Below are 25,368 nucleotides of genomic sequence, written 5' to 3' on the forward strand. Positions count from 1 at the left end.
TGTGTCTCTGGAGAATCCTCTCACCCCCCGCACCTCTCACCTATACCCCAGTTCTTGAATGCATAAATGAAATATTAAAAAAAAAACAACTGGCCAGCAGCTATGACATGGGCCCTAAGAGTGAGGCTCTCACACACTAGAGAAAAGGCTATAAAATATAAAAAACTCCATAGGTCTGCCTTGTTAGGTAATTCAGCATGCCGGAGATTTTGGTTCACAGTGCCTCTTGCCTTTTGGCTTCAAGAAAGAAGAAAGACTGAGTTTTATTTGCCACTCAATCATAGCAAGCTCCTTTCTGTTTCCTTCTTTTGCCCAGACTCTGTCCCTGTCACATGGTGCCATTGGCTGCACTCTAAGACAGGTGCAAGGGTAAGGAAAGGTCTGGAAAGCCAAACTAAAATATTCTGATTTGGTCTCCCTAGGATAGAAGTCACATGGGTTGCAAAACTATTTTTGTTGGGCAAGGACCTCCCACCACCCAACACAGACATGGGGAGAGCCTTATCCTGGTCACTTACCTTTTGTATAGGCCTTACCCTGGTCACTTACCTTATGTATAAAGTTTTCCACTTTGTTCTGCAGACCCCACCACTTGAACTTGACAGTAACCAGTTTATATGCACACATGTATGGGCAGTCTTTCTGGTTTACAAGTTCTTGCTATATTAGAAAAACATCCACAGACAGGTAACTAAGAAGCCGCTCTGGCTCTGTTAGCCCAGCCCCAGCCATCACCCTCAGGGGCCCACCCTCAGAGCCCACCCCCCTGGCGGTGAGGGTGTGAACTGCACCTTCCAATTGGGGCCCAAGGGTCCTCGGCCTGTTTTGATAGATTTAAATTTTGCTGGGTCTTCCTCTGCCTTGTAATCCTAAAAGAAGTTGGAGAATTTGAGTTGGAGGAGGGAGGGAAAGGGGAAGAGAGAATGAGGCGGGGAGGGGAGAGATCAGATTTTCCATCAGAGCTTACTTTATACCAGTTCTTAAAGCTGCTGGCACACAGAAATTACAGGAAAATGTTATAAACATGATATAGAGCCATTTACATTGGCCTCAGAGGAGAGCTCTGTGATTTTCTCTGCTGGGGTTTGTTTTCAATATTACAAGTATGAAAGTGTCACCAGGCTGTCTGGGCAGGCACATATGTCCACTATTTTAAGACAGGGATTTTCAAGCTGGGGTGAGCTTCCAAATCACCAGGGGAGGTTTTTTCTTTTTTCTTTTTTTAAAGATTTATTTATTTATTTATTTATTTATTTATTTATTTATTTATTTATTTATTTATACAAGCACGGGGTACAGTCAGTCAGAAGCGCGGGAGGGCGAGAGAATTCACCAGAGCCAGAGTGGGGAGCAGAGCAGGCAGAAGGACCGAAGTACACTGCTGAGGGAGCAGCGGGCGGCAGGAGAGGTCTGCACGCCATGTGGGACCCTCCTCCGGTGGCCGGGGAGCAGCCGGGGATCGAACCGGCGCTGCAGAGGCCACGGGAAGCCTCGCAACCCAGCGCTCAACCGCTGCGCCACCGGGGAGGCCCCAGGGGAGGTTTTTTCAAAATAGATTTCTGGGTCATTCCTACCTAAAATCCAGTGAAAAACAATGTCTGCAGTGAGGGCAGCATAGATACTTTTTGAAACCTCTGCCAATGGCTCTCAAATGCAATCAGAGTTGCCATCTTTCCTAAAATCTTCTATTCTCAGCTCCCTCTGGCTAATTTTTTTTTTTTAAGAACTGGCTTGTTTTAATAAAATCATTATTGAAAATGTTTAACATATAGACTCCTCCCTCTTGTGTACTACTGTCAGTCTCGCTTCACTGACTTATAATGTAGTCAAGGCTGTGTGTTATTTGACTGTAATAGAAGTTTAATCTTTGACAGTTTCTATACATTGAATAATGTGGGTTCAGGAAAAGCAAAGTCATCTCACCATCTACTTAACAAAAAATAACAAATCACATATATATACACATTTCCCAAAACTGGGCCTCCCTGGTGGTGCAAGGAGTTAAATCACAGCACTATGAAGCTATCCAAGGCCACTGCAGCAGGAGTTCAATCCTAGCCAGGGAGGTGACCCACATGGCACAGCAGACCTCTCCTGTCTCGCCTGCTGCTCCCCTCAGCAGTATATTTCAGTCAATCTGCCTGTTCTATTCCCCAATCTGGTGAATCCTCTCAAACCCCCCACCCCTATACCTCTGGCCTATATCCCTGGTTCTTATATGCATAAATAAATAGATCTTTTTTTTAAAAAAAAGTATTTGAAAAATCCAACCGTTTGACAGTGGAGGTGGGGTTATTAGGTAAGGAAACATGAGATGATTATAATGTTTTTTTTTAAATCCACAAATCAAAATATCTCCGTCACTACAGTGACTCCAGAAAAGAGGTATCACAGCTCTGGGATTTGAAGAGCTAACACTCATTCCCTATCAAGGGGCAGAAAGCCAAACTCCTGTGCCCTGATCCCAAAGGCCTCTGCCTGATAGGAAGAACACTGCTCAGGAGGAACCTGCCCCTTTCTTTCCCTAAAGAAATAGTTCCTGGCAACACAGCAGTAAGCAGGACAGATCTGGCCCCTACATTCTTCAAGGTTATGACACAGCAGGGGATTGTTCACCCAGGAGCCTGCTGCAATGTCTGTTACTCTGAGAAACTATCACCAACTTCTTGAGATCAGGAGACCTGTCTGCACCCCTCACCTGGAATCTTCGGAGCCTAGAGTAGCCCTAACACAATAGGCATGCAACAAATGTTTTGCAATTACGGATTTGGAAAAATAAATTTAAGAACTATTGTTCTAAATATTAATTTTAAAACTATAACAAACAATACTCAAAAGAGAACTTCCTTTTGAGCCAAGATGAGTAAGGTTTCCTTGTTTCTTTGACACTAAAAAATCATTTCTGCATTTCAAAGGCCACACAAGTCTCTAAACAGTTCCTACCTTGCTAAGTACTTGGCTTCGATCTGCAATGTCTATATATATGGCTTCCACATGTTTCCATGTCTCAGGCTCCAGCTTATGCACCTACAAGAAGGAGGGAGGTCACTGGTAGTTTTTGTCATCTGCAAAGCGTCCTTTACCCAAAATGGACACCCAGGAACGGTTATTCCCATAGCCACATCTGTGAGATTCCTATTGGTAAAGAATTACATATAAAATTATCCAAAGGAAAGGGAGGATGACTTTTGAGTGGACATACATGTGAGAACTAATGCTCTGATTTTTTTCAGGCTAAGTACCATGCTGGCAGGTCAAAATACGCTTAGGGCTATCTGGAGTACCGATATTCTTTCCCTGTGTTCCCCCTTTGTAAAGACTGAAAGACTCATCATTCATGAAATATTGCCTGTTTAGTCATATCCTGTTTATTTTGAAGCATTTTAAAAGTTACTTAACTCAAAGAGGTTGTACATGTACATGGTATGAAGTTATGATATAAATTCAAAATATACAAAGACTATGTATTCTTTTTTTAACTTGGCCTCCAGTCCCATCCAGAGTAATACAACTGCTACCAGATTCTCTGCACAAACATCCACGTACAGAGAGTCTTCTTTTCATGTAAATCTCATACACATATGCAATGGTTTGATTTTTTTTCAGTGAACAACATCTTTAAGGTTGTTTCCTACTGGTTCTTTTTAATGGTTGCATAATATACCACTATATGGCTCTACCACAATTTATTCAATAGTGTCCTAATGATGGATTCTCATGTTATTTTTAACCTTTAGCTACACAAAGAATGCTGTAGTGAATCTCCTTGTATACAAGTTATTTCATACATGTGAAAACATAACTGTGTGATATTTTCTTAAGTGTAGAATTGCTGGGGTACAGCATAGTTGTATTTTTAATTTGAGGAATTCTTGGCAAATTGTGTACAGAGACTGCAGTTTTGATGTCTTAAACATACAGGTCGTTGTGCTTAGAGTTGCACTTCAGACCAATCCCAGCATGACAAGAATATCCTAGAAGGAGTTTTAGAGATCATATTTGGTAAATTAAAGATAGCAATCCCATGTTTGTAGGACAGCTCCAGCATAGGCTGTTGCCTTCCTAGCTAGGAAAAAGGGGGCCCTGGAGAAGCCCCCATACTAGGAATGGAGAAGCTAGGAAAGGAAAATCAGAGCCTCAACATCCTACCCTGTGACTTGGGACTTGGGGGCCTGGAAGCTCTGAGGGATCTTGGGAAGTGGTACTTACATTCTCCTGGGTGCCAAGATCTGGTTTGTGCCAGGTTTCAATTTTAATCAGAAAGTCTTCTTTCATGTACTCATTCTGAAAGGCGAAAACAAAATACCTTACAGTCACCAGGCTCAAAGGTGAAGAGTACCATGCCCCATTACTAGATCATGGGCAGCTGAGAGATTTCAGCCTCTACCTTACAATAACAGATACTTTTACTGGGAGCCCATGATATGCTAGGCACACATCACCTCATTTAGTCCTCACTCCAGCCATGCTTTAAAAAAGAGGAAAGTAAAGTTCAAAGGGGCGAGGTGACTTGTCTAAGACCATAGAAATAAGCCTCAGAAAGAGCTTGCCTGATTCAGAATCCATGTACATAACCACCTTACTACACGACCTTATGCTAACCACTAATCTAGTGGTTCATTAGTTGTGTGAGGCGTGCATAGGAAAGCTGCCTAACTGACCGCCAATATTCATCACCACCCCTTGCCTCCAACCAGCCTTTAGGAGGCCTGATGGTCTCTTCTCAGCAATTTAACCCTGCATGTTATTATTGTTTTCCTCCCTTACTTTTTAAAAATTGTAAGTACTGAAAGGATGAACTCTCACCAGAAACTGGATTCCCAGAAATTGCCTACATTTATTAGCGGGGACAAGGCATCTGGACAAGGATGCTGAAGGGCAGAGAGAAGGGGCAATGGCAGCAGGAAAAGAAACCTTAATTGATTTCACAGTTTTGCCAAAAGTTAGTGGGAACGGCACAACCAGGGCAGCTGAACTGAAGTTTCTGTACAACCCCATAAGGGGTGACCTGGAGAGAGTAGGGGAGAGCCTTGGGTAATTCTGTGCATGTGAGAACCAGCGCCAGGATGCCCCAGTCATGACTGCTGTACCTGACAAAGTCCCATGCCAATGCAGCTTCAGTAAGAGGAGACTTGGCCAATTAACAAGTTCCTCATTAGGACTGAAGGATTAAACCTCAATAGCTCCCAAAATCACTCAAGAGAAAAGAGGAACAACCAAGAACCTTAAGTGCAGTTGCATTTTAATTTCTTCTTATAAGTCATCCACAGTTCCCAACCCCCACTCCCACCCTGAAAATACTTACTGTAATAACTGCTCCAAGGCAAGGACATGGAAAGAAGAGAGAAAAAGATTAACGAAGAGAAATCAATACCTGCCTCTCCCCCCTGGGACCACGGTAGCAGAGTCCTCCACTCTCTTAAGCTTATTTCACAGTCGCCCTCTAAGCCCCAGTGAGTGCATTTGGTTCTTCAGATTTGCCAACCCTCAAGTTTCACTCATATAAAAGTCCCAAAAGACCAAATCTGGTATTTAATTAAAGTGATATGACTATCAGCCCCTTGGGATTCTTTCCAGCTCAGCAAGGAAAGGGACTGGCTATGAGGAGCTAAGGCATTGAGACCCATCGCTCTGCATCAGACCATCACTTGGTGGCCCCCCACTTCTTGGGGCACAAAGTAGGAACACTTTAGGCCAGCTCCTGTCTATCTACATTCTGCATCTTTCATCTCACTGTAACCAAACCTCTCACCTCTATACTCCTGCTCATTGTAATAAGACCCCCTCGGAAAGCACAGATCAATTATTTATCAGAGAAAATGTCTGTGGCTCTAATGTCACTGCACAACAGACCAGACTAGCTCTCATCCTGACAACAGCCCAGTTCATGCTGCACCCTTTGAATTTAGGAATTATCTCAATTTCTTTTTTTTTTTAAAGATTTATTTATGTATACAAGAGCTGGGGTACAAGCCAGAGGTGCGAGGGGTGAGAGGATTCACCAGAGACAGAGTGGGGAACAGAACAGGCAGACTGACTGAAATACACTGCTGAGGGGAGCAGCGGGAGAGTCAGGAGAGGTCTGCTGCGCCATGTGGGTAGCTCCCTGGCCAGGTATCGAACTTGTGCTGTAGTGGCTGTGGATAGCTTCATAGGTTGCGTCTTAACCCCTTGCACCATGAGGGAGGCCCAGTTATCTCAATTTCTGATAGATGCCACACTGCTATGTTCAGACAGTCATGGGGCCAGTAGTCAAACTCTGTAATTCTACAACTGAAACTAAGGTTACCTGTGGGATGGAGATGAGAAAGGTTGAAATATAAGGACTAAATCCACCAGGTACAGAAACAATGCAAGAGGTTATTAGTAATTTCTTGGAATCTAATGAAATGTACTTGGAAGAAAGCACCAGATTTAAGGTTGTAACTGAAAGGTCCATAATGAAATAACTGCCCTGTTACCAGCCTGAAGAAAATCATGTTAATAAAATAGGAAATGATGGGTATAATATTCATCAAGGGCAAGTCCTGGGAGGCCAGCTGGGAAGAAATCCCTAAGCACTATCCTGAGAGCAGCAGCCCTGGACGGCCCACGTGGCACATCAAGTAGCCCCAGCCTAGAGTGGAGATGGCCGCGTCGGGCTGGTCTAGTTGAGGACACCAGGTGTTAAGGTTCGCAACAAGGGACCTCCCTGGTGGTGCAGGGGTTAAAGACAGCACTATCAAGCTATAGCCAGCCCCTGTAGCACGAGTTCAATTCCCCAGCAAGCCAGGAACCTCTCCTGCCTTTCCCACTGCTTCCTTCAGCAGTATTTCGGTCACTCTGCCTGTTCTGTTTCCCGCTCTGTCTCTGGTGAATTCTCTCATCCCCCACACCTCTGACTTATACCCCAGTTCTTGTATGCATAAATAAATAAATCTTTAAAAAAAAAAAAAAAAGGTTCACAATGATTCTGAATCCATGTCATCCAAGCAATCTTATCCTGCTAGTATGGCCTCTAAAGAGCAGAAAGTGCTAATCTGGAGTCTGATCTCTTAAGGAAATGGACACCTTTCGCTACATGTTTGCTTTCTGATTATAATTTGATTTTCCATGCAGAAGAGTTCACAAGGAAAGAAAGCTCTGATCAGCAAACAGGAATAGCTGGTTGCATTAGTAATGCTGTATTTCAACATGACTTGGTACATTGGCATTTGGGTTTTTATACAATATTCTTTGGGAGACCCTGAGAAATGGATCCAGTGAGTTCCAACAAACTGATGACCTTCACTGGCCTTTAATGCCAACTTTGATGGCAAACAATCTTTCTTAGTCCTGCTCCTCTCAACAACTTTGTATTCACAACATTCCCTTTCCTTCAAACTATAACCACAGGTACACTGGAAAAATCTCAGGAAATCCTTTGAGGTTATAAAATAGGGTCTCCAAATAAGACCAATAACATACTTTAAAGCTGTGGCTTAGCCAGACTGCATTCAGTCAAGAGGTAAGGTTAGATGGAGAAATATTTATTTTCCTCTTCCGCCTTTCATTTCACAGACTTACCCCTTCATGTCTCAACCCATCACAGCATCAGGGAAGGAGACAAAGAGAAATAAGGTAAGAGGACAGGAAGAGTAAAAAATTAGTTAAGTATTCCAAATCCATTTTTTATTCCACTCAGAATAAGGTTAGAGCCTTCCAAAGGGCATGGGGAGTTTTATTCTACACTCCTACATCCATCTCACCTCAAACTTTGATCTGCTTATGTCAAGCTAAAAAGTTTGAACTAATAATCTCTCTCCCATTAATCCCAGAGGGAACTAGTAAGTAGTCTTCCTTGTTTAGATCTTGTTTTAAAGGAGCCAATGTCTAGCTAAACAAACCTAAGGCTCACTATCTACATTCTGTACAAGGGTGGATTCCGACTGTGAGGTCAGTACCCACTAAAGAAATCGATCTGCTGTCAGCCTATTTCCCACCTCTCTTCTTCATGGAGTTTTTAGAAATAACATTTTTCTTTTGGCCAAGGATCAGGACATCAGGACAACATGTGAACTAATATTTGGTGTCCAGATAAATGCCCCTGTCATTGGCAGCACATTCTCCTCAGAATTACACAGAGGACAGAGACATCTCTCAGTGGGCACAAACTGTGTGCCCAGAACCCTGCCCCAGGCATAGGGAAGTCCACACTATCTGCCTGTCTCCTTTATGCCAAGTTGGCTAAGGTTCTCATGATGCACATTTAGTGCAACTCTCTCAGACATCAAGAAAATTCACCTTTGGCCCAAGACCAGATTCACCCTGCCACAGTGACATGTTCTTTTAAGAAAATGTGAGTGTGCCTCCTTTTCAAGAAGTCAACAGCTTCCTGCCTGATTCTTAGAGAGTAGTGATGTTTGTATTTTCAGTTACAGCAATAAAATTTTTAAGTGTTGCACTTCCCAAGTCCCACCAACGACTGCTCACATCCTGATACAAGGTTCTTGAACTCAAGTAGGCTGTGGAGGATGGAAGAGCAATAACTCTGTGCTCTAGACTTTAATCATTCCCAAAGTCCACAGGATAAGGACCACATGGGTGGAGCTTCTTCATCAGATACAATGCAAGGAGCGCCAGGACCCAATAAATAAGGCGACTGGAGCAGTCCACGCAAGCAGAGGCTGGCAGAAGGAGCCTGTCACCAGATAGTCTGTGTGAACAGATATAGGATGGCTGGGGAAATGGCCCCTCACCTCACGGACAAGAGCCAGGAGGCCTCTAGGGACCCCCTAGGATATGTCCAGTACTAGCATGGGCCCTTCAAGAAGTCTATTCTTTTTTTTAAAAAAAGATTTATTTTTTTATGTATACAAGAACTGGGGTTCAGGCCAGAAGGGTGAGGGTGAGAGGATTCACCAGAGAGAGTGGGGAACAGGACAGGCAGATTCACTGAAATACACTGCTGAGGGGAGCAGCAGGCGAGTCAGGAGAGGTCTGCTGTGCCAAGTGGGTTGCTCCCTGGCTGGGGATTGAACTCATGCTGTAGCAGCTGCAGATAGCTTCATAGGTTTTGCCTTAACCCCTTGCACCACCAGGGAGGGCCCCAAGAAGTCTATTCTTATATGGCCCTCAAGACCTAGGAATTCTAGAAAACTAAGAGTCTGAACTACTCAAAGGATATCCCAGAATATCTAGAATAGAAAATCCTCTGTGGAGATTCATTTCTTTTGGGGGGCCTCCCTGGTGGCACAGGGGTTAAGATGCAACCTATGAAGCTGTCCACAGCCACTGCAGCGCAAGTTCGATCCCTGGCCAGGGAGCTACCCACATGGTGCAGCAGACCTCTCCTGACTCGCACGCTGCTCCCCTCAGCAGTGTACTTCGGTCAATTTGCCTGTTCTGCTCTCCATTCTAGTCTCTGGTGAATCCTCTCACCCCCCAACACCTCTGGCCTGTACCCCAGCTCTTGTATGCATAAATAAATAAATCTTTTTAAAAAAAATTCTTTTTTCCTTTTTAAAGATGTATTTTAATTATTTATGCATATAAGAACTGGGGTGTAGGCCAGAGGTGTGGGGTATGAGAGGATTCACCAGAGACAGAGTGGGGAGCAGAAAAGGCAGATCTACTGAAATACATTGCTGAGGGGAGCAGCGAGTGAGACAGGAGAGGTCTGTTGTGCCATGTGGTTTAGCTCCCTGGCCATGGATTGAACTCATGCTTCAGTGGCTGGTGATAGCCTGATAGCGGTGAGACTTTAACCTCTGAGCCACCAGGGAGACCTTCTAGAAACTCTGAATAAAAGGTTGGCCAAGATCAAGAAAATAACTCTACCTGACTCCCACATTTGGAACATGGAGTTTTAGCATAAGCCATAAATTAATCTGGAGCTCTTATTAGTTCTGCCATCTTATCCTCACCCCCTGAATCTGGCATGCACTCACACTTCCATAAGCTATCAAAATTCAAAGGGAAAGCTGTTTCCAAATCCTTTATCATCAAAACTTGGGCTTATTTTCACTTTCCTCCAATAATACCCATGTTTCCTTTGCTACCTTCTTTTGGTGCTTGGTCTGGCCCTTCCCCAGGGCAGGAAGGTCACCCTCTGGGCCCTTCCCACAACTGAGTTTCTCAAGAGTCCCTAGGTCGCAACTATAGTTTTCAAGCCAAACATAAATATATCGCATTAAAACTAAAGAAATTTTTTAAAAAAAGGTAGGCCTCCCTTGTTGCCTAGGGGTTAGGTCTCAGTGCTGACACTGCTAGGGCCTGAGTTCGATCCCCAGCCAGGGAGCTAACCCATATATAGTGCAGCAGACCTCTCCTGTCTTGCCCGCTGCTCCCCTCAGCAGTGTATTTTAGTAGATCCACCTTTTCTGCCCCCTCCTTTGTCTCTGGTGAATCCTCTTACCCACCCCTCACCCCTGGCCTGCACCCAAGTTATTCTATGCAAAAAAAAAAAAGAAAAGAAAAGAAAAGAAAAAATTTCAGTATTTAACAATAAAGAAGTTACTTTAAAAGATCACAGTACATTCATACAGTAGGATATTAAGCAGTCATTACAAATTTTTTTCCCCCTGAAGATTTATTTAGTTATTTATACAAGAACTAGGGTACAGGTCAGAAGTGCAGGAGGGTGAGAGAATTCACCAGAGCCAGAGCAGGGAGCAGAACAGGCAGAAGGACCGAAAACACTGCTGAGGGGAGTAGCAGGCGAGGCAGGAGAGGTCTGCTGCGCCATGTGGGCTTCTCCCTGGCGGGCAGTGAATCAAACCGGCGCTGCAGAGGCTGTGGACAGCTTCGCAGCGTGGCGCTCAACCGCTGCGCCCCTGGGGAGGCCCACAAATCTTTTAAAAATGGTCAAAAAAAAAAAAAAAAGTCAATCACATAGTAAAAGGGAAAAGGTTCTCTATTTACTGAACAATTAATATGATCCAAAATTTGTCTAGAAAATATGTCTGGAAACTTTAAATATATGTGTAGATGTATGCATTTTAATAAAGGACTAGAAGAAAAGACACTCAGATATTAACAGTGACCATTAAGGGATGGAAGAATCTATCCCTTGTCACTATGTATTTCCTCACGTTTACACAGAAAACATTACTTTTGTAATTAGTAAAAACAATCAAAATTATCATACCATCCCCAAGTGAGAGCAGTTGGTTCTATGCTGTGCTGGGCCATGACTACTTGGGAGCTGCCTCCCAAGTGCTGTCAGATGGTACTAGACAAGACTGATACCACCGGCCCAGGGAGTCCCCAGACTTATCCTTCTAGTGGCTAATGTGGAAACTGAAGGTGAGCACAAAACCCCTATTCAGCAACACCCCTGGACTTACTCATCAATGGGAGGTGGGGTGGGGACCAAACTCCAGCTTCTAGTGGGTGTGTACTCACCAGTTCTGCAATAAGGATAGGCATTCCATGCTTTTTCATGGATATTCAGGGCTCCCTCTGGGGCCAGCATTCGAACAAATGTGGGTACTTTGCTAATGAAGAGAAAGGGAAAAGTTAGAGGACAATGCATTTTACAGCTTTTTCAGTGAGGAGGTGACAAGCAAATTTCCATGAGATAAGCAGGTTACTTCTATGTGTGAGAAGCCACCCATCAGAGCCTGACAAGGCAGCTTGGCTGGCTGATAACATCCACCCCCACAACTGACCCCTACTTCCCACCAGGTACAAGTCAGCAGGTCAATCATTACATTGTAATTACACATCTTTCCAGAGCTCACTGGGCCAGGGTATGATACTACACACTACAGAGATGAAATACCTCCACGGGGGTACAGCCTGGGTTTGCGAACCAGTGTGGGCTGACTAATTTGGAGTTTGGGCTCCAAGATGATTGGTTCTGAGGGCCCAGGAGGCCCTCAGGGTATCCACCTTCCAAAACAAAATACTTTAATTCTTATCTCAGATTATGGAATGCATGTATAGTATGTGCCCATTCTGTTTTGTTTTTTTTTAAAAGGTACATATAGGGCCATCCTGGTGGTGAGGAGTTAAAGTTTCAGTGCTATCAAGAGCTATCGGCAACCACTGCAGCATGAGTTCAGCCCCCACTAGGGGGCTGACCCACATGGCACAGCAGATCTCTTCTGTCTCGCCCGCTGCTCCCCTCAGCAGTGTATTTCAGTCAGTCTGCCTGTTCTGCTCCCCACTCTGTCTCTGGTGAACCCTCTCATCCCCTGCACCTCTGGCCTCTACCCCAGTTCTTGTATGCATAAATAAAATAAAGCTTTTTTTAAAAAAAGGTGTATATAACCCTCTTCCTTAGTTTTTAAGCTAATAATCGATGCACACTAGCTGGCTCCAATAATCTCATCAGCTTTAGTGCCTGAGGCCTAAAAATAAAGAGCAAGAGTACTCAGAGAAATTATCTGTAACTCAGTCATTGCCACAGTCAAGTTTAAGTACTTCCATATGCTAGGCACAGGAATACAGTAGAAACCACACAGATGTGGCTCCTGCCCTCAAAGAGTTCACATTCTTTTTTTTTTTTAAAGATTTATTTATTTATTTATACAAGCACTGGGTACAGTCAGAAGCGCGGGAGGGTGAGAGAATTCACCAGAGCCAGAGCGGGGAGCAGAGCAGGCAGAAGGACCGAAGTACACTGCTGAGGGGAGCAGCGGGCGGCAGGAGAGGTCTGTGCGCCATGTGGGACCCTCCTCCGGTGGTCGGGGAGCAGCCGGGGATCGAACCTGCGCTGCAGATGCCGCGGGCAGCTTCGCAACCCAGCGCTCAACCGCTGCGCCACCGGGGAGGCCCAAGGAGTTCACATTCTAATAAGAGGAATTTAACTAACTAGGCAGAAGATGACACTGTCAGCATATTTCATATGAGTGAGCACAGATCTCTGTGAGGGAGGGCAGAGCACCCTGGGTACACAGTGCAGAAAGCACAGTGCCTAGGGGAGGCTCCTCGGGGAAAGTGAGAACTAAACAAACAGAGCAGATTGTGAACTGGACAAAAAGATGGGAGAGGGGTGGGAAAAGATGAGGGGCAGGGGAGGGAGAGAGAAGTGCAAAGTAGCTGGTATAGGTATAAGGTAGAAAATACAAGAAAACTAAGGGAGTGGTAAAGAGTAAGGACATTATCCTGAAGCCATAGAGAAGTTGCCCATAGCTTTTAAGCAGGGAGCAACAGATCTGCCTTCAGGATAAAACATTCTGAAGTTGTGCAGAGAACTGAAATGCAGCAGTGACCCAGGCAAGAGATGACAGAAGTAAATGGAAAAGGAGATACTGAGGAAATGGAGTCAAAAGAAAACCTGATTTGATATGAAGAACGAGGAAGAGGATGGTGGGGACCCCACCACGTTTCCAACTGGAACTAGATGACTAACAGGAAGGCTCTGGTCTTCCTGAGGAGAGATGGTGGTGGCATTCAGCTCTGTGGTGTTTTGTTTTTAGGCTTTTTTGTAGTTGGGTCTTTTAGTATTAAAGGAAGAGTAGGGGGGCCTCCCTGGTGGCGCAAGGGGTTAAGCACCGCATTATGAAGCAATCCACAGCCTCTGCAGCACGAGTTTGATCCCCGACCAGCTAGAGAGCAACCCACATGGCAAAGCAGACCTCTCCTGACTCAACCCGCTGCTCCCCTCAGCAGTGTATTTCAGTCAGTCTACCTGTTCTGTTTCCCACTCTGTCTCTAGTGAATCCTCTCACCCCCCGCATCTCTGGCCTGTACCCCAGCTCCTGTATGCATAAATAAATAAATCTTTAAAAAAAAATAAAGGAAGAGTAGGGGTGACAGTAGCTCAAAGTTGACACCCTCTCTTGTGAGGAAAAAGGTAAGACAGGTCCCACCTTCCATCTACACAGGTCTCCCTGCCACTTTGGTTGGACCAGCTGAGTCTTGAAGAAACAACTGGCTGCTTCTACTAACCTCACTATCTCTTTTCAAAGTCCTCTCTAAAAATACAAACAGAGGCCTCCCTGGTGGTGCAAGGGGTTAAGACGCAACCTGTGAAGCTGTCTGCAGCCACTGCAGCATGAGTTTGATCCCCGGCCGGCCAGAGAGCAACCCACGTGGTGCAGCAGACCTCTTCTGACTTGTCCACTGCTCCCCTCAGCGGTGTTTTTCAGTCAGTCTGTCTGTTCTGTTCCTCACTCTGTCTCTGGTGAATCCTCTCACTGCCCCCCACCTCTGGCCTGTACCCCAGCTCTTGTATGCATAAATAAATAAATCTTTAAAAAAAAAATACAAACATACCATGAGGAAGGTATATCTTGAGCCCTAGATCAACTGTGAATGGCTAAGTTAGTGAGCCATTCAACTCACAGTAGAGATGGAGGCAGCCAAAGGGGAAGGATAGAGAAAAAAGAGCACACTGGCAAGGAGATGGGACAATGGTGAGACTTCCCCCTGACACCCAGTGCTGTTTCCTCCTGGCCCCAGCCCTCACAAAATCCTGGACCCCTCTGGGGTAGCAACATCTCAACAGTAGGATTTTACCAAATGAAAATGAAACTGGTCTCACTTCATTTTCAGTGACTAGAAATTATGATTCACGTTCAAGGGCCTCCCTGTTGGCATCAGATTTAAGTCTCAGTCTTATTACCACTATGGCCTGTGTTTGATCTTTGGCCAGTGAGTTAATCCACATATGGCACAGCAGACCTCTCCTGTCTTGCCTGCTGCTCCCCTTAGCAGTGTATTTCAGCAGATCATCCTGTTCTGCTACCCACTTTATCTCTCTCTTTATCCTCTTACCTCCCTGGCCTGCACCTCTGGCCTACACCCCAGTTCTTCTATGCATAAATAAATAAAACTTTGAAAATAAATATTCAGGTTCAATTTTCATAGCAATGTGGATGAACTTAATACTGAATGGTAAAAATGGTGTATTTTGTGTAATGTATATTTTACCACGATTTAAAAAATACACTGATTTTTTTCTAGTTCTGGATAGATTCAATAACTATCTTGGTTTCTAAACTACCTGGGTTCAACTTCCATCCAAGCTATGGTATGTTTACTACAGCTTTTTTTTTTAAAGATTTTATTTATTTATGCATAAAAGTGCTGGGGTACAGGCCAGAGATGCAGGGGGGTGAGAGGATTCACCAGAGACAGAGTGGGGAACAGAACAGGCAGATTGACCGAAGTACACTGCTAAAGGGAGCAGCAGGTGAGACAGGAGAGGTCTGCTGCGCCATGTGGGTTGCTCCCTGGCCCTCCAGGGATTGAACTCCTGCTGCAGAGGCTGTGGATTGCTTCATAGTGCGGTGCTTAACCCCTTGCGCCACCAGGGAGGCCCCTACTACAGCTTTTAATGCCTTTGGGTCCACTCATAGCTTACAAAAATATTATTGTTTCGGTTAAGAATTCAGCCAATTTGTGTGGCTTATTGCGGATTTTGGTACACAAATAAGTTCAAACTTCTTTTTAAAATATTTTTGCATTTGACTCAAAGAAATGTCCCAAAATTTCTTGGATGGCTGACTTTACAATATTAGAATTTAAAATGCTAACTGACTCAGCAATTCCACATTTATGAACATGAACAAATATTATAGATTTACACAGAGGTATTTCAAAATATTTGGACAGAAGACATTTTACTGGAGTACAGTATGGAAACATCTGGAAATGACAGTACACATACATCAAGAGAGGACTGGCAAAACAACTTACAGGACATCTATACAACATAATATTATGTTGTACTTGAAAAGAATGAGGCCAAATATGCTGACAATGAAAGACAGCTATGATACGATAAGTAACAAAAGAACAAAGATGAGAAAAGTATGGAAGAATGATCCCATCTATGTAAGATAACAATAAAGGAAATAAACACCCATTTACACACACTCTGTACTTCCATACTCACAGACAATGAAAGGGCCCACAAGAAACTAAACACTGTTACCTCTGGGGACTAGGAGCCTGGTATGGCAAGTATTACTTCCATTTATGTAAATATATATAATAGACCTTTAAATGAGTAAAGAAGTACCACACCCACTCTCACAGTGAAGCAACCTGAACAACCAGCTAGCAACCTGGAAACACCCCCAATTATCCATTATCTCCACTTCAAAACCAGGCCGCCTCCCGGCTCTACCGTGCAGTCACGTACCTCTGTAAGTGGTAGATCTTGTGAGTGTACTGGCCTTTCTCACCGTCCTTCTCGTAAGGTTCGTTCACCAGGACCTCCACGCCTTCACCACCACCCGTTTCATTTTTGCTGGCCTCAGCCACAGAATACAACTGTCCTACCTGATACTAAAGGAACAGAGAAGAGGAAGTTATTGTCAATGCAGACTCTTTTTAACAGTTACACATGTCAATAATTGTCCAATTACAACCCTTTGGGATGCCCTCATCCGGGAGTTCATTCTGAAGTCTCCCATGGGGCCTCAGCCAAATTCACCCAAAGCAAATGAGTATGCTGCTCCACGGCCCCTCTTTAGTCACCAGCGCGTTTAATTTCGTCCTTCTCACTTTCACATCATCGATCAAGGCCGGCGAACATACTGAGCCTCTCGTTAATATCCAGAAAATGGATTCTAGAGTCCACAGTAGCTTTTGCCCTGGATCTGCCTCTGGTATTAAGACCCCAAAACAAGGTCTGGGTTGGTTGCTAGATATCTTTTTATTTCATTCATTTAAACCAATTGTAGGACATGACATTCCCAGTGCTCGATGAAATCCACGACCTCTGCTGTAAAACTGGCTCATGTTCTAGCTTTTTTCTCCAATGTTGGGCCCCTCCTCACCTTGCCAGCAGCTCAGAGAACAGTCCTGTGGGCAAACAAACCTCCCCATGCTTTCCAGAATTCTGGTGGGGCTGAAGCAAGTGCCGTGTTTCCTGTGTTAGAGAGCACAGATTCCTACCCTACAGTCTGGGCTGGCTGGGAGCACCCTCTGTTTTGGCAATGACTAGATGGCAAAAGTCTGGTTTTCCTTTATTTGGGTCACATGCCACCCTATCAAGTCACCAGTCAAGATCACTGGCCTTCTCTGACCCCCTCAGGACAACTCAGTATAAGGGCCAATGACCGGGGCAGTGCTCAGGCCTGGCTCTTTTGCCTTTTCTCTGAGGGAAGATAAGATGAAAAAAGAATAAGAAGCAACAGTTAGTGCAGGAAGTTACATCTAAACAAAAGGATGTTATCTTCCCTATCACTGCTAACCAGGCAGAATTTAGGGCATATGAGAGAAAGGTACTTGATTGCCCAAGTTACATGTTGGGGGCAGGGGGATGTAAATACAGGTTTTCCTCAACTTCTATGACCCCTCCTCAAACTCCTGGTACTTACCAAGAATGTAAGATACGTGTTTTTCTCCCTTTGAGATTAAAATACAAAGGCTATGTTTCTGGGTAGCTGCTACTTAAACCACCACCTGTAAGAGGAAGGAGAGAAGCAGCTTCTACGGCTGCTTCACCTCAAATCTGGGAGTCTGCTCTACTGGGCAGGTTCCTAAGCACTACTGGGATATTTCTGGGCAAAGTCTGGAAAGTGAAGTAGCAGACCAGGACAAGTCAATGTTTACCACAAATCAGAAAGAGCCCTAACACTCAAAGCAAAATCCCAACACAAAATGCCAAGAAAAGGATTGAGTTAATCCCATAAAGAGGAACATCTGGGTGAGAGCCAGGCACCTTGACCTAGCTAATCCTGAGGAACATCAATGCTACCCCAATGCCCCCACAGAACCCCAAGCTGTCCCTGTACATCCCCTAACTAAAGCACACATGAAAACCTCTCTCAAGTGGGTCAGGGTTTGGCTGAACGGGGGGGGGGGGGGGGGGTTCCTAAGGAGGAGCAGTAATCTGTTTCAGAGAAGAGTCACAGGAACATCTAACCACTGACTCAGCAATCCTAAAGGGCAGGCAGAGAAAAGAGCCTGGTGGAGGGACTGGGCTGCTGGCTGGTGGTACTGCTTGGGGAGGGGGCCCCCAGGCAGAGACTAATTCCCTTCATTTGCTTCCTTCTCAGCTACAGGAATCAGAGGGCAGGCTCTAAGAGGATCAGGCTGTTGGGCTGGCATCTTCCCTCTAATCTTGCTTGATATTCTGATCCTTTAATCCCAATGAGACAAGTGAAGGCAATTTTGTTAATCCAAAGGGGTAAATACGACTGTCTCCATGAGCTACAAGTGAGGGACACTTCCTGTCAGAGGGTTCCCTTTGGCTTAGAGGCTCTGCACCTAGGAAAGTAAAAAGCAGCCAGACTCAGATGGGATGGGCTGGGTTGGGAGCTAGAACATGTCATTAGGCAAAGAGCTCCAAGCAGGTCGGGGTTCCAGCCGCCTTAGGCCAGGACAATGTTCCCTGCTTTTGAGATCTGTCCTCTTGTCCCGAAGAACTAAAACACTCAGCTATGAAAAACAGAGAGCCCAACATTTTGGCAAACTGGGAGTGGGAGTCCAGGAAGACATAATCCAGGAAGACATAGCCTGAAACACTGACATGAAAACAGATTACGAAAAGCAGCACAGCTGTTAGTCCTACCTACATGGCCTTGCCAGGTTGGGTACCTTCAGGGAACAGGGATATCATCCCTGCAAATGACAAGTAACACAGACCTGCTGACAGGAGAGGATGGGGGAAAAGGGTGGGCTGACCTGTCCCAGGAACCAATGATGGACACACCCATGTCAAGCAGCCAGGGTTTTCTTGCTGTGCTGCAGAATCCCCAGAAATCCTGTGGAGGCTGGTCAGAGAGAAGTGAATTCTGATGCCAAAACACTGATTCAGGCCTTCAGGAGTGTTATAAGACACGGCCTTCTCTTTTTCTATTCCTTCTCCCTTCCCTACAAATCAGAAAATTCTGAGGGTCTGATATCATGGCCTCCAATTAGGAAGTGAATCCCATAGTCATACGATGCTAGGCTGTTCTCACGGGAAGAGTCAGGATGGGGTTATAGATAAAATCTCTACAGAGGTTGACCATCACTTGCTTCTTCTGGGCTCCCCATTCAAGATTTTCTGATCTTCTAGAACTAAGATCAAGTCATCGAAAGAGCAGATCCTATTTCAACCCCAACCAGGTCAAGTACTGCTTTCTCATCAGTGGTTTCTGTTGAGAATGGGTTAACTACCACCAGGGAGACAGGAAGACAGAAGAATCCTAACCAGTACTTATTTCCCAAGTTTTTGCTTAGACTTTAGGCTCTGTTGGCCCTGCCCCACCACTTCCTCAATGCTTAAAAAAAAAAAAAAGAGGTCACAAATTAAAAAGTACCAATTGCAGATACTCTCATGGTTAAGTTTCCCTTTCTCCATTCTGGGGCCACACCATAAGCAGTCAGTGTTTGGGCCCCTCCAGCCTTACTGCAAAGCAGCCAAGAGTTGCTCCCAGACAGTACTGGTCCTCCTTGGTCTGTAGCACTTTTTTTTGAAGACAGCCTTCAGTGCATAAAGAAACTCCCTGTAAAATGATTCATTTCAGGGCCTCCCCCGGTGGCGCAGTGTGCGAAGCTGCCCGCAGCCTCTGCAGCACCAGTTCGATCACCGGCCAGCCACCAATGAGGGTCCCACATAGCACGCAGACCTCTCCTGCCGTGCCCACTGCTCCCCTCAGCAGTGTATTTCATCAGTCTGCCTGTTCTGTTCAGGCTCTGGCTCTGGTGAATTCTCTTGCCCTCCCGTGCTTCTAACTGTACCCAGTGCTTGTATAAATAAATCTTTTAAAAAAAAAAAAATGATTCATTTCATCCCTAAACACCACAGGGAGGGACCGCTTGTTCCTGGGGCACATCTTCCTAATCTTCCTAACTGGACAGGTGGGATCATCATGTATAGCAGAGTGCGCTGTACAGAGCATCATCAGACCTGCAAGAGCTGAATTTCAGGGCCTCCCTGGTGGTGCAAGGGGTTGAGCACAGCATTGTGAGGCTGTCTGGGACCTCTGCAGCAGGAGGTCAATCCCCGTCTGGCTGGGAAGCTGCCCACGTGGCGCAGCGGACCTCTCCTGTCTCACCAGCGGCTCCCCTCAGCAGTGTATTTCAGTCAGTCTGCCTGTTCTGTTCCCCACTCTGTCTCCAGTGAATCCTCTCACTCCCGGCACCTCTAGCCTGTACCCCAGTTCTTGTATGCATAAATAAATAAATCTTAAAAAAAAAAAAACAGAAAGCAAGGCCCCTAGGGGTTAACAGGGTGCTCCAAGCCAGCGTGACAAGTACCAGTCCCAGCACATGGTTTCTGGGCCTAAGGTATATCTCAGGTGTATCCAGGGATCAGAGCATCAATCCAGTCATCCCTCTCTCTTCAGCTTCCTCAACCTTTTTTCTCAGAACTCCAACATCATGTTTGAGGCCGACCTCTGGCTCCTTCCCCCAGGTCTCCACTTATCAAATGTGCAACCTATGGGAGACAATCCTCTGGGGCTAATGCCAGCCTACCCCTTCTGGGGGCAAAAAAGCCTGGATATTTGTCTCATCTGAAGTGTGCTGCAGGCTCTGTTGGCCCGATTGCATTTTTCGAAGGTCCATTTCATATTTGGAACAGAGTAGAAGTTATCACAGGAGCTTCATGCTGACACTGCAGGAAAGAGTGACTGAGGGCACTATGCTGGCTGACAAACATCATACCACCTTGAGCTAAACTGGAAGCTGGGAGCCCTGTGGATTCAGAAGGAAGCAAAGAACAAGGCTGTGCCAGGAGAGGAGAGTGAAGGAAGTTCAGAGAAAGGGTGGGACAAGGGAAGATCTGCAACAAGGAAAGTTTTCTGCTGTCCAAGAGACCAATTCTGAGTCAGCGTGGCCTATGAACCTTGTGGCAAATCCTGCCAGATCCCCATACATAGGGACACCAGGTTCAGGAACCATAAAAGGACAAAGGGCAAGTCAAGCCCATTTGTTATTCCCTGCCCTCCGTAAAAGGAGGTTCTGGGTCTTGGTCTTCCCAGAGTGTGGCTAGGGAGGGCCTTAGAGATTTCCTGCCCTGCTGGTTTGTTGCACAATCAGAGAGAAGCACACACACTTCCCAGCCAAGTCATAGAGGTTCCAGAAATGCACACACTTGATTCTCCAATAGCATGTCCCAAAACAGGCACAGTCCCAACAGGTAAAAGTGGCTGGTTAATTCCCTATTCAGCCATCGAGCATGCCAACAGCTTGAGGCAAATTGCACACAGATGCCCAGATCTACAAAATAAATGCCTTTCATCAGCGGAAAGTGGCACTGGGAAAATTCACCTGGAGTGCTAATTATCTACGCCAGAACAAATATGAAAACTATAGAAAGAGTAGTGGGTTCTCAGAGCCCCATTTAGCTAATGATCACAAACTATATACAACTATGGATAAAAAGGAAGAAAAAGCACTTACCTCATCTACAGACACAGGCAGGATAACTCGACTAGGAGAAAAGGAAAACAGTATCAACTTCAGGTTCTGAAATCTGCCCAACACTCTGAAAGCATCATCTCAGAAAGGTGGTAAACATTTTGTTGCATATGACATTACACTCACTGTCAAAACCAGCAGAGAAGGGCCCTTGAGTGCTTTGAGGCTAGGACCCCCTGTGCCCTTCTGGAAACCCATTTAGAATTGGGTGATTCTGTGCAAACCTGCCCCACCACCAGCTATTTCCCCGGCTTCACACTGGAGCCATTTTCGTCTCCCCCACTAATATCCTCAACAAAACTTATCAATGAGTCTAGTAAAACCCACCCCTACCTACTCCAAAACCAAGATGAGGATTCAAATCCAAACCATCAGGCCCTGGAGTATCTCCCTATCTCCCAACAATAACCTTCAAGGTAAAAGACTTGAAGGCTTAATCACCCTGATTACACACCGACCATATATGCCAAGGTATAGGACATTGCAATGCTAGCTACTACCACAAAGTCACAATGAAAGAACACCCAATTTGGGTCCTGACACCCAGAAGCTGTCCGAAGGCACAACTGATCAATTTCCTTTCCTCCTCCATTTTAATGACCAGTGATTGTGGGAGGTACCACCAATAACCTGACAGAGAGGCCCTGGTCAGCACACTGGTCAGAACTCCATGGAGGTATCGGGCTGGTGGCTTGCATGTGTCACAAAGAGCAACGACAACCCCAGTTCAAGGATGTGAGGTCAGAGAGCTGAGACAAAAAGGCTTGCTTATATTCATACAAATCAAGGCAGCTTCCAGGTTTAGAGTCTCCATTCCCAGACTCCAGGCGGGACCCCGCGGGAACCTCCAGCATCTTGTGTGCTTGGGAGAGCATGAGCTGCTACACTCTCCTTCCTATGCATCACGTCCACCAATTGTTATCTTAGCTCCAGGCTGGTAAATAGTCTGCTCAGTATTTTCTTAGTTCCACAAAAGTCCCCTAGGTAGCAAGCAGCACAGAGAGGGGTCTGAGACAAACATCAAAGTAAAGACACGGATTCAAGGAAGAAAGTAGCAGAGAAAACAAAATGGGCTCCAAGTCTTTACAGCCTGCTAACTCCCCTCCTCCAGAAGGACTCAAATAACGTAAATCCTGCAGGTTACTGGACGCCACCACTAACGCTCTCCTTCCATTAGAGAAAGCCGACGGTGCAGAAAAATACTTCCAACTTGGAGGCCAGAATTTCTGCACCCTCAGAGGAAACTTCCTAGAAAACAATAAGCCTTTTATCTTCAATAGCAGCAGTAACAATTACATCCAAGAATTTTCAGAAATCCAATCAAGGGGAATCCTGTTAGAGGAAGCGTTAGAAAAATCAACAGAGACAACCTTCAGATCCTGGGTGGGCACCAAGTCTCCCTCCAGAAGAGACTGGCATCAGTCAGTTCCTGACAGGATGCTCTGAAACTACTTGCATTATAGCCATATACCTTTCTCTCTGGCTCCTTGGGAGCAACATCACTTCAACAGCAATAAGGTGCAATTCCAAAGGCTAGGGCCACAGAGGCAGTGCTGGGCTGAGACTGGAGCTATGCTCACTTCAGTGTGACCTTCACTTGCACCCTTCCCAGAGCTGCAGCGCTGCAGCCACAGCCAAGGGCCTCAGATGCCCCTTCTTCACTCCCCATCCAGGGATAGACACATGTGCCCCATCATACACAGGGCACTAGGAAGGAAGGAAACAGATGCCAGGCAGGTTCTGCATCCCTAGTACCTTAGACCTTTCCCTGGCAGGCTTTAAGGGGAGAAAAAGGAATAGGAGGAGAGGAGCTTTCTTCAAAACTCACTCAGATTTTTTCTCAAAGTCGCTTTCCTTCCCTACCTGACCTTCTCATAAAACTACAGGTATCTACAGACCTATGTGGGAATCGAAAAATTTATCAAGAGCATATAAGTATAACATCTGAAATTTGCAATTAAGTATATTTAAGTTCCAATGAAAGAGAATAAAATCAAAAGAAAAAAGAATCAGCAGAATGGGGAAAGTCTGTTGTCTGGACATTCAAGATTAAAAAAGCCAAGTGCATCAGGCTCTCTTCCTGCAGGCATCCCAAGAAACCTTCCTCCCCACCACAAAAAGTTCTGATTCTGATTGGATCACCAGACTGGATGTCCAGAAAGAAAGGTGGAAGGGTCTTAGAATCTCGCTTTTCAGATGAGGTGTCAAGCTGAGATGATACTCTGCTCCCTTTGCCAGCCAAAGCTCCACACTATGTCCTAAATGTCCTAGACCCCTCCAGGGAGCAAGATGAAGAGGAGTCACTGAAAAATGGAGACAGCCCTCCACAGCCAGCCCTTGTCTACCTATCAAGTGAATTCTACCAGTTGCTTTCTACTTAGATGCCTCCCTCTTCTGGACTTCCTGGGCTCCTGGCCCACTACTGACCACTGCCTTCTCAAAGGAAGCACAGATTCACTGTAAATTTTACGCTCCCATCCACTCACCCCAGTTTGAAGAAAAAAAAAAAGTCACGAGATGTTGACTTGGTACCAAAAGTTTCAGAGATGGGTCATCTCGTATTTGAAATTTTAGCAAGGTAAACATTCCCACCTGTCACCCTGCCCCCTGGATTTCAGCAGCAAGCCCATCTCCCTGTCACTCCTGCCAGAAGTCACTAGTTTCCCAGGCCCCACTCACTACTAAATAACACCCCTCAATTAATAGCTTTATGGAAACCTCCTTAAAGCAATTTCCCCATCTCTTTTCACCAACACTGAGAATCCCCTAGAAAGAGGTTGTTCCTGCCCCCCACTTCCACTACAATAAGTATGTTCATTCACAAACATACTCTTTTCAATCTGTCCTCTACTCTGGTAACAAACTAATTCTCTCCTTCACCAAAACTCCCTTGTATCACTAGACCCCTGCCCAAAATTTTCTGGACCCCTCGTTGAAGTCCGAAGCAAACATCCTAAGTTTTTTCAAATACCTCCTCCCCTACACCTATCATTTGGGCACCAAGTCATACCACCAGTCCCCTCTACTATCTCCTTAGACCTCTGTCACCCAAACCTGGCAGTGACTGCCTAGGCCTTTCCCTGTGTCCATTGATTAGGATTCCCCTGATGCTCAAGACAGCCACTCCTCACACCCCAGGTTCCCCTCAGCACTCCTCCCCATCACCTCAACTCCTTTTTTGAAGTCGTTTTTATCTGATCTCCTTAGTACAGTTCAGTCCCCAAACCCCTCCCAGCATCACTGACAGCTCCGCGGGCCCTGCATGCCCTTGTCTAACTGCTCTTCAGCCCCTCCGACAACTCCTCCCTCTCCCGCCGGTGCTGCCGGCCGCTCCTGCAGTTCTGGCTGGCTCCCTCGACTCTCAGCCACCCTGGAGGACCACCCCACGTCTCATCCAGTGCCCTCGGGCCCCTCAGCCCCTCTTCATACCCTGTCCGCTCTCACTGTCCCCTTGACCCCACCTGAGGCCCTGTTCGGCCCTCATTGTCCCCTCGGCCTCTCTTCCGGAACATTCGGTCCTTGGGCCCCACCGCGGCTGCTGTCTGGCTCTCCATCCACTTTGCCCACCCTCCTCAGGCCCTGTCCGGCCTCACTGTCCCCTCAGCCTCTACTGGGCCGCCAACAGCTCGTCCAGGGCTCCCCGTCCCCTCGGGTCCCGTCCTGCCGCTGCAGCCCCTCCGCCAGGCCGTCAGCCTCCGAGGTCGTCATCCCCGACTCTCCCTTCCTCCTCGCTTCCGCACGCACGGTGGGCACTCACTACTCCTTGAGCAGCACCATGTCGCTTCGCGGCTCGGCGGCTGCCCGCTGCCCGCCCGGCCTCCCGCCCGCTTCCCGGCGGCCGCTCTTCCCGTGGCCCGGCCCGGCCCGGCGGCCTGTGCGCCTTCGTCGTGATCTGCTCCGTCCCCGCCGCTCTCGCTGCGGTCGCCCCACCGGCTCCAGCCGCCCGGCCTCGCCGCCTCCCTCCCGCTGCCGACGCCGCCCGGAGCTCCGGTTCCGCAGCGCCGCGCGGGGGCGGGGCGTCTCTGCGGCAACCAGAGCGTCACACGCAGCGATGCGCGCTGACCTCAGCGCGGGGGAGGAGTCTTTTCGGGCCCG

General features: G+C 46.3%; 1 protein-coding gene across 1 annotated transcript in view; it reads right to left on the bottom strand.

The window, feature by feature from the left end:
- The window catches only part of PITPNA (phosphatidylinositol transfer protein alpha), a gene marked incomplete at both ends in the record, with an annotated part of 39,463 nt that extends 14,413 nt beyond the window's left edge, over positions 1-25,050 (bottom strand). Inside the window, 9 exons of the mRNA XM_084238505.1 lie at positions 550-660; positions 792-869; positions 2,944-3,027; positions 4,210-4,284; positions 5,306-5,313; positions 11,365-11,456; positions 16,058-16,203; positions 21,256-21,286; positions 25,031-25,050. Of these exons, the coding sequence (XP_084094631.1) occupies positions 550-660; positions 792-869; positions 2,944-3,027; positions 4,210-4,284; positions 5,306-5,313; positions 11,365-11,456; positions 16,058-16,203; positions 21,256-21,286; positions 25,031-25,050 (645 nt within the window). The remainder of the gene's footprint in view (positions 1-549; positions 661-791; positions 870-2,943; positions 3,028-4,209; positions 4,285-5,305; positions 5,314-11,364; positions 11,457-16,057; positions 16,204-21,255; positions 21,287-25,030) is intronic.
- Positions 25,051-25,368: the final 318 nt, after the last annotated feature.

This window comes from Talpa europaea, assembly GCF_964194135.1.
Source record: "Talpa europaea genome assembly, chromosome: 7".
Classification (NCBI taxonomy): Eukaryota; Metazoa; Chordata; class Mammalia; order Eulipotyphla; family Talpidae; genus Talpa; species Talpa europaea.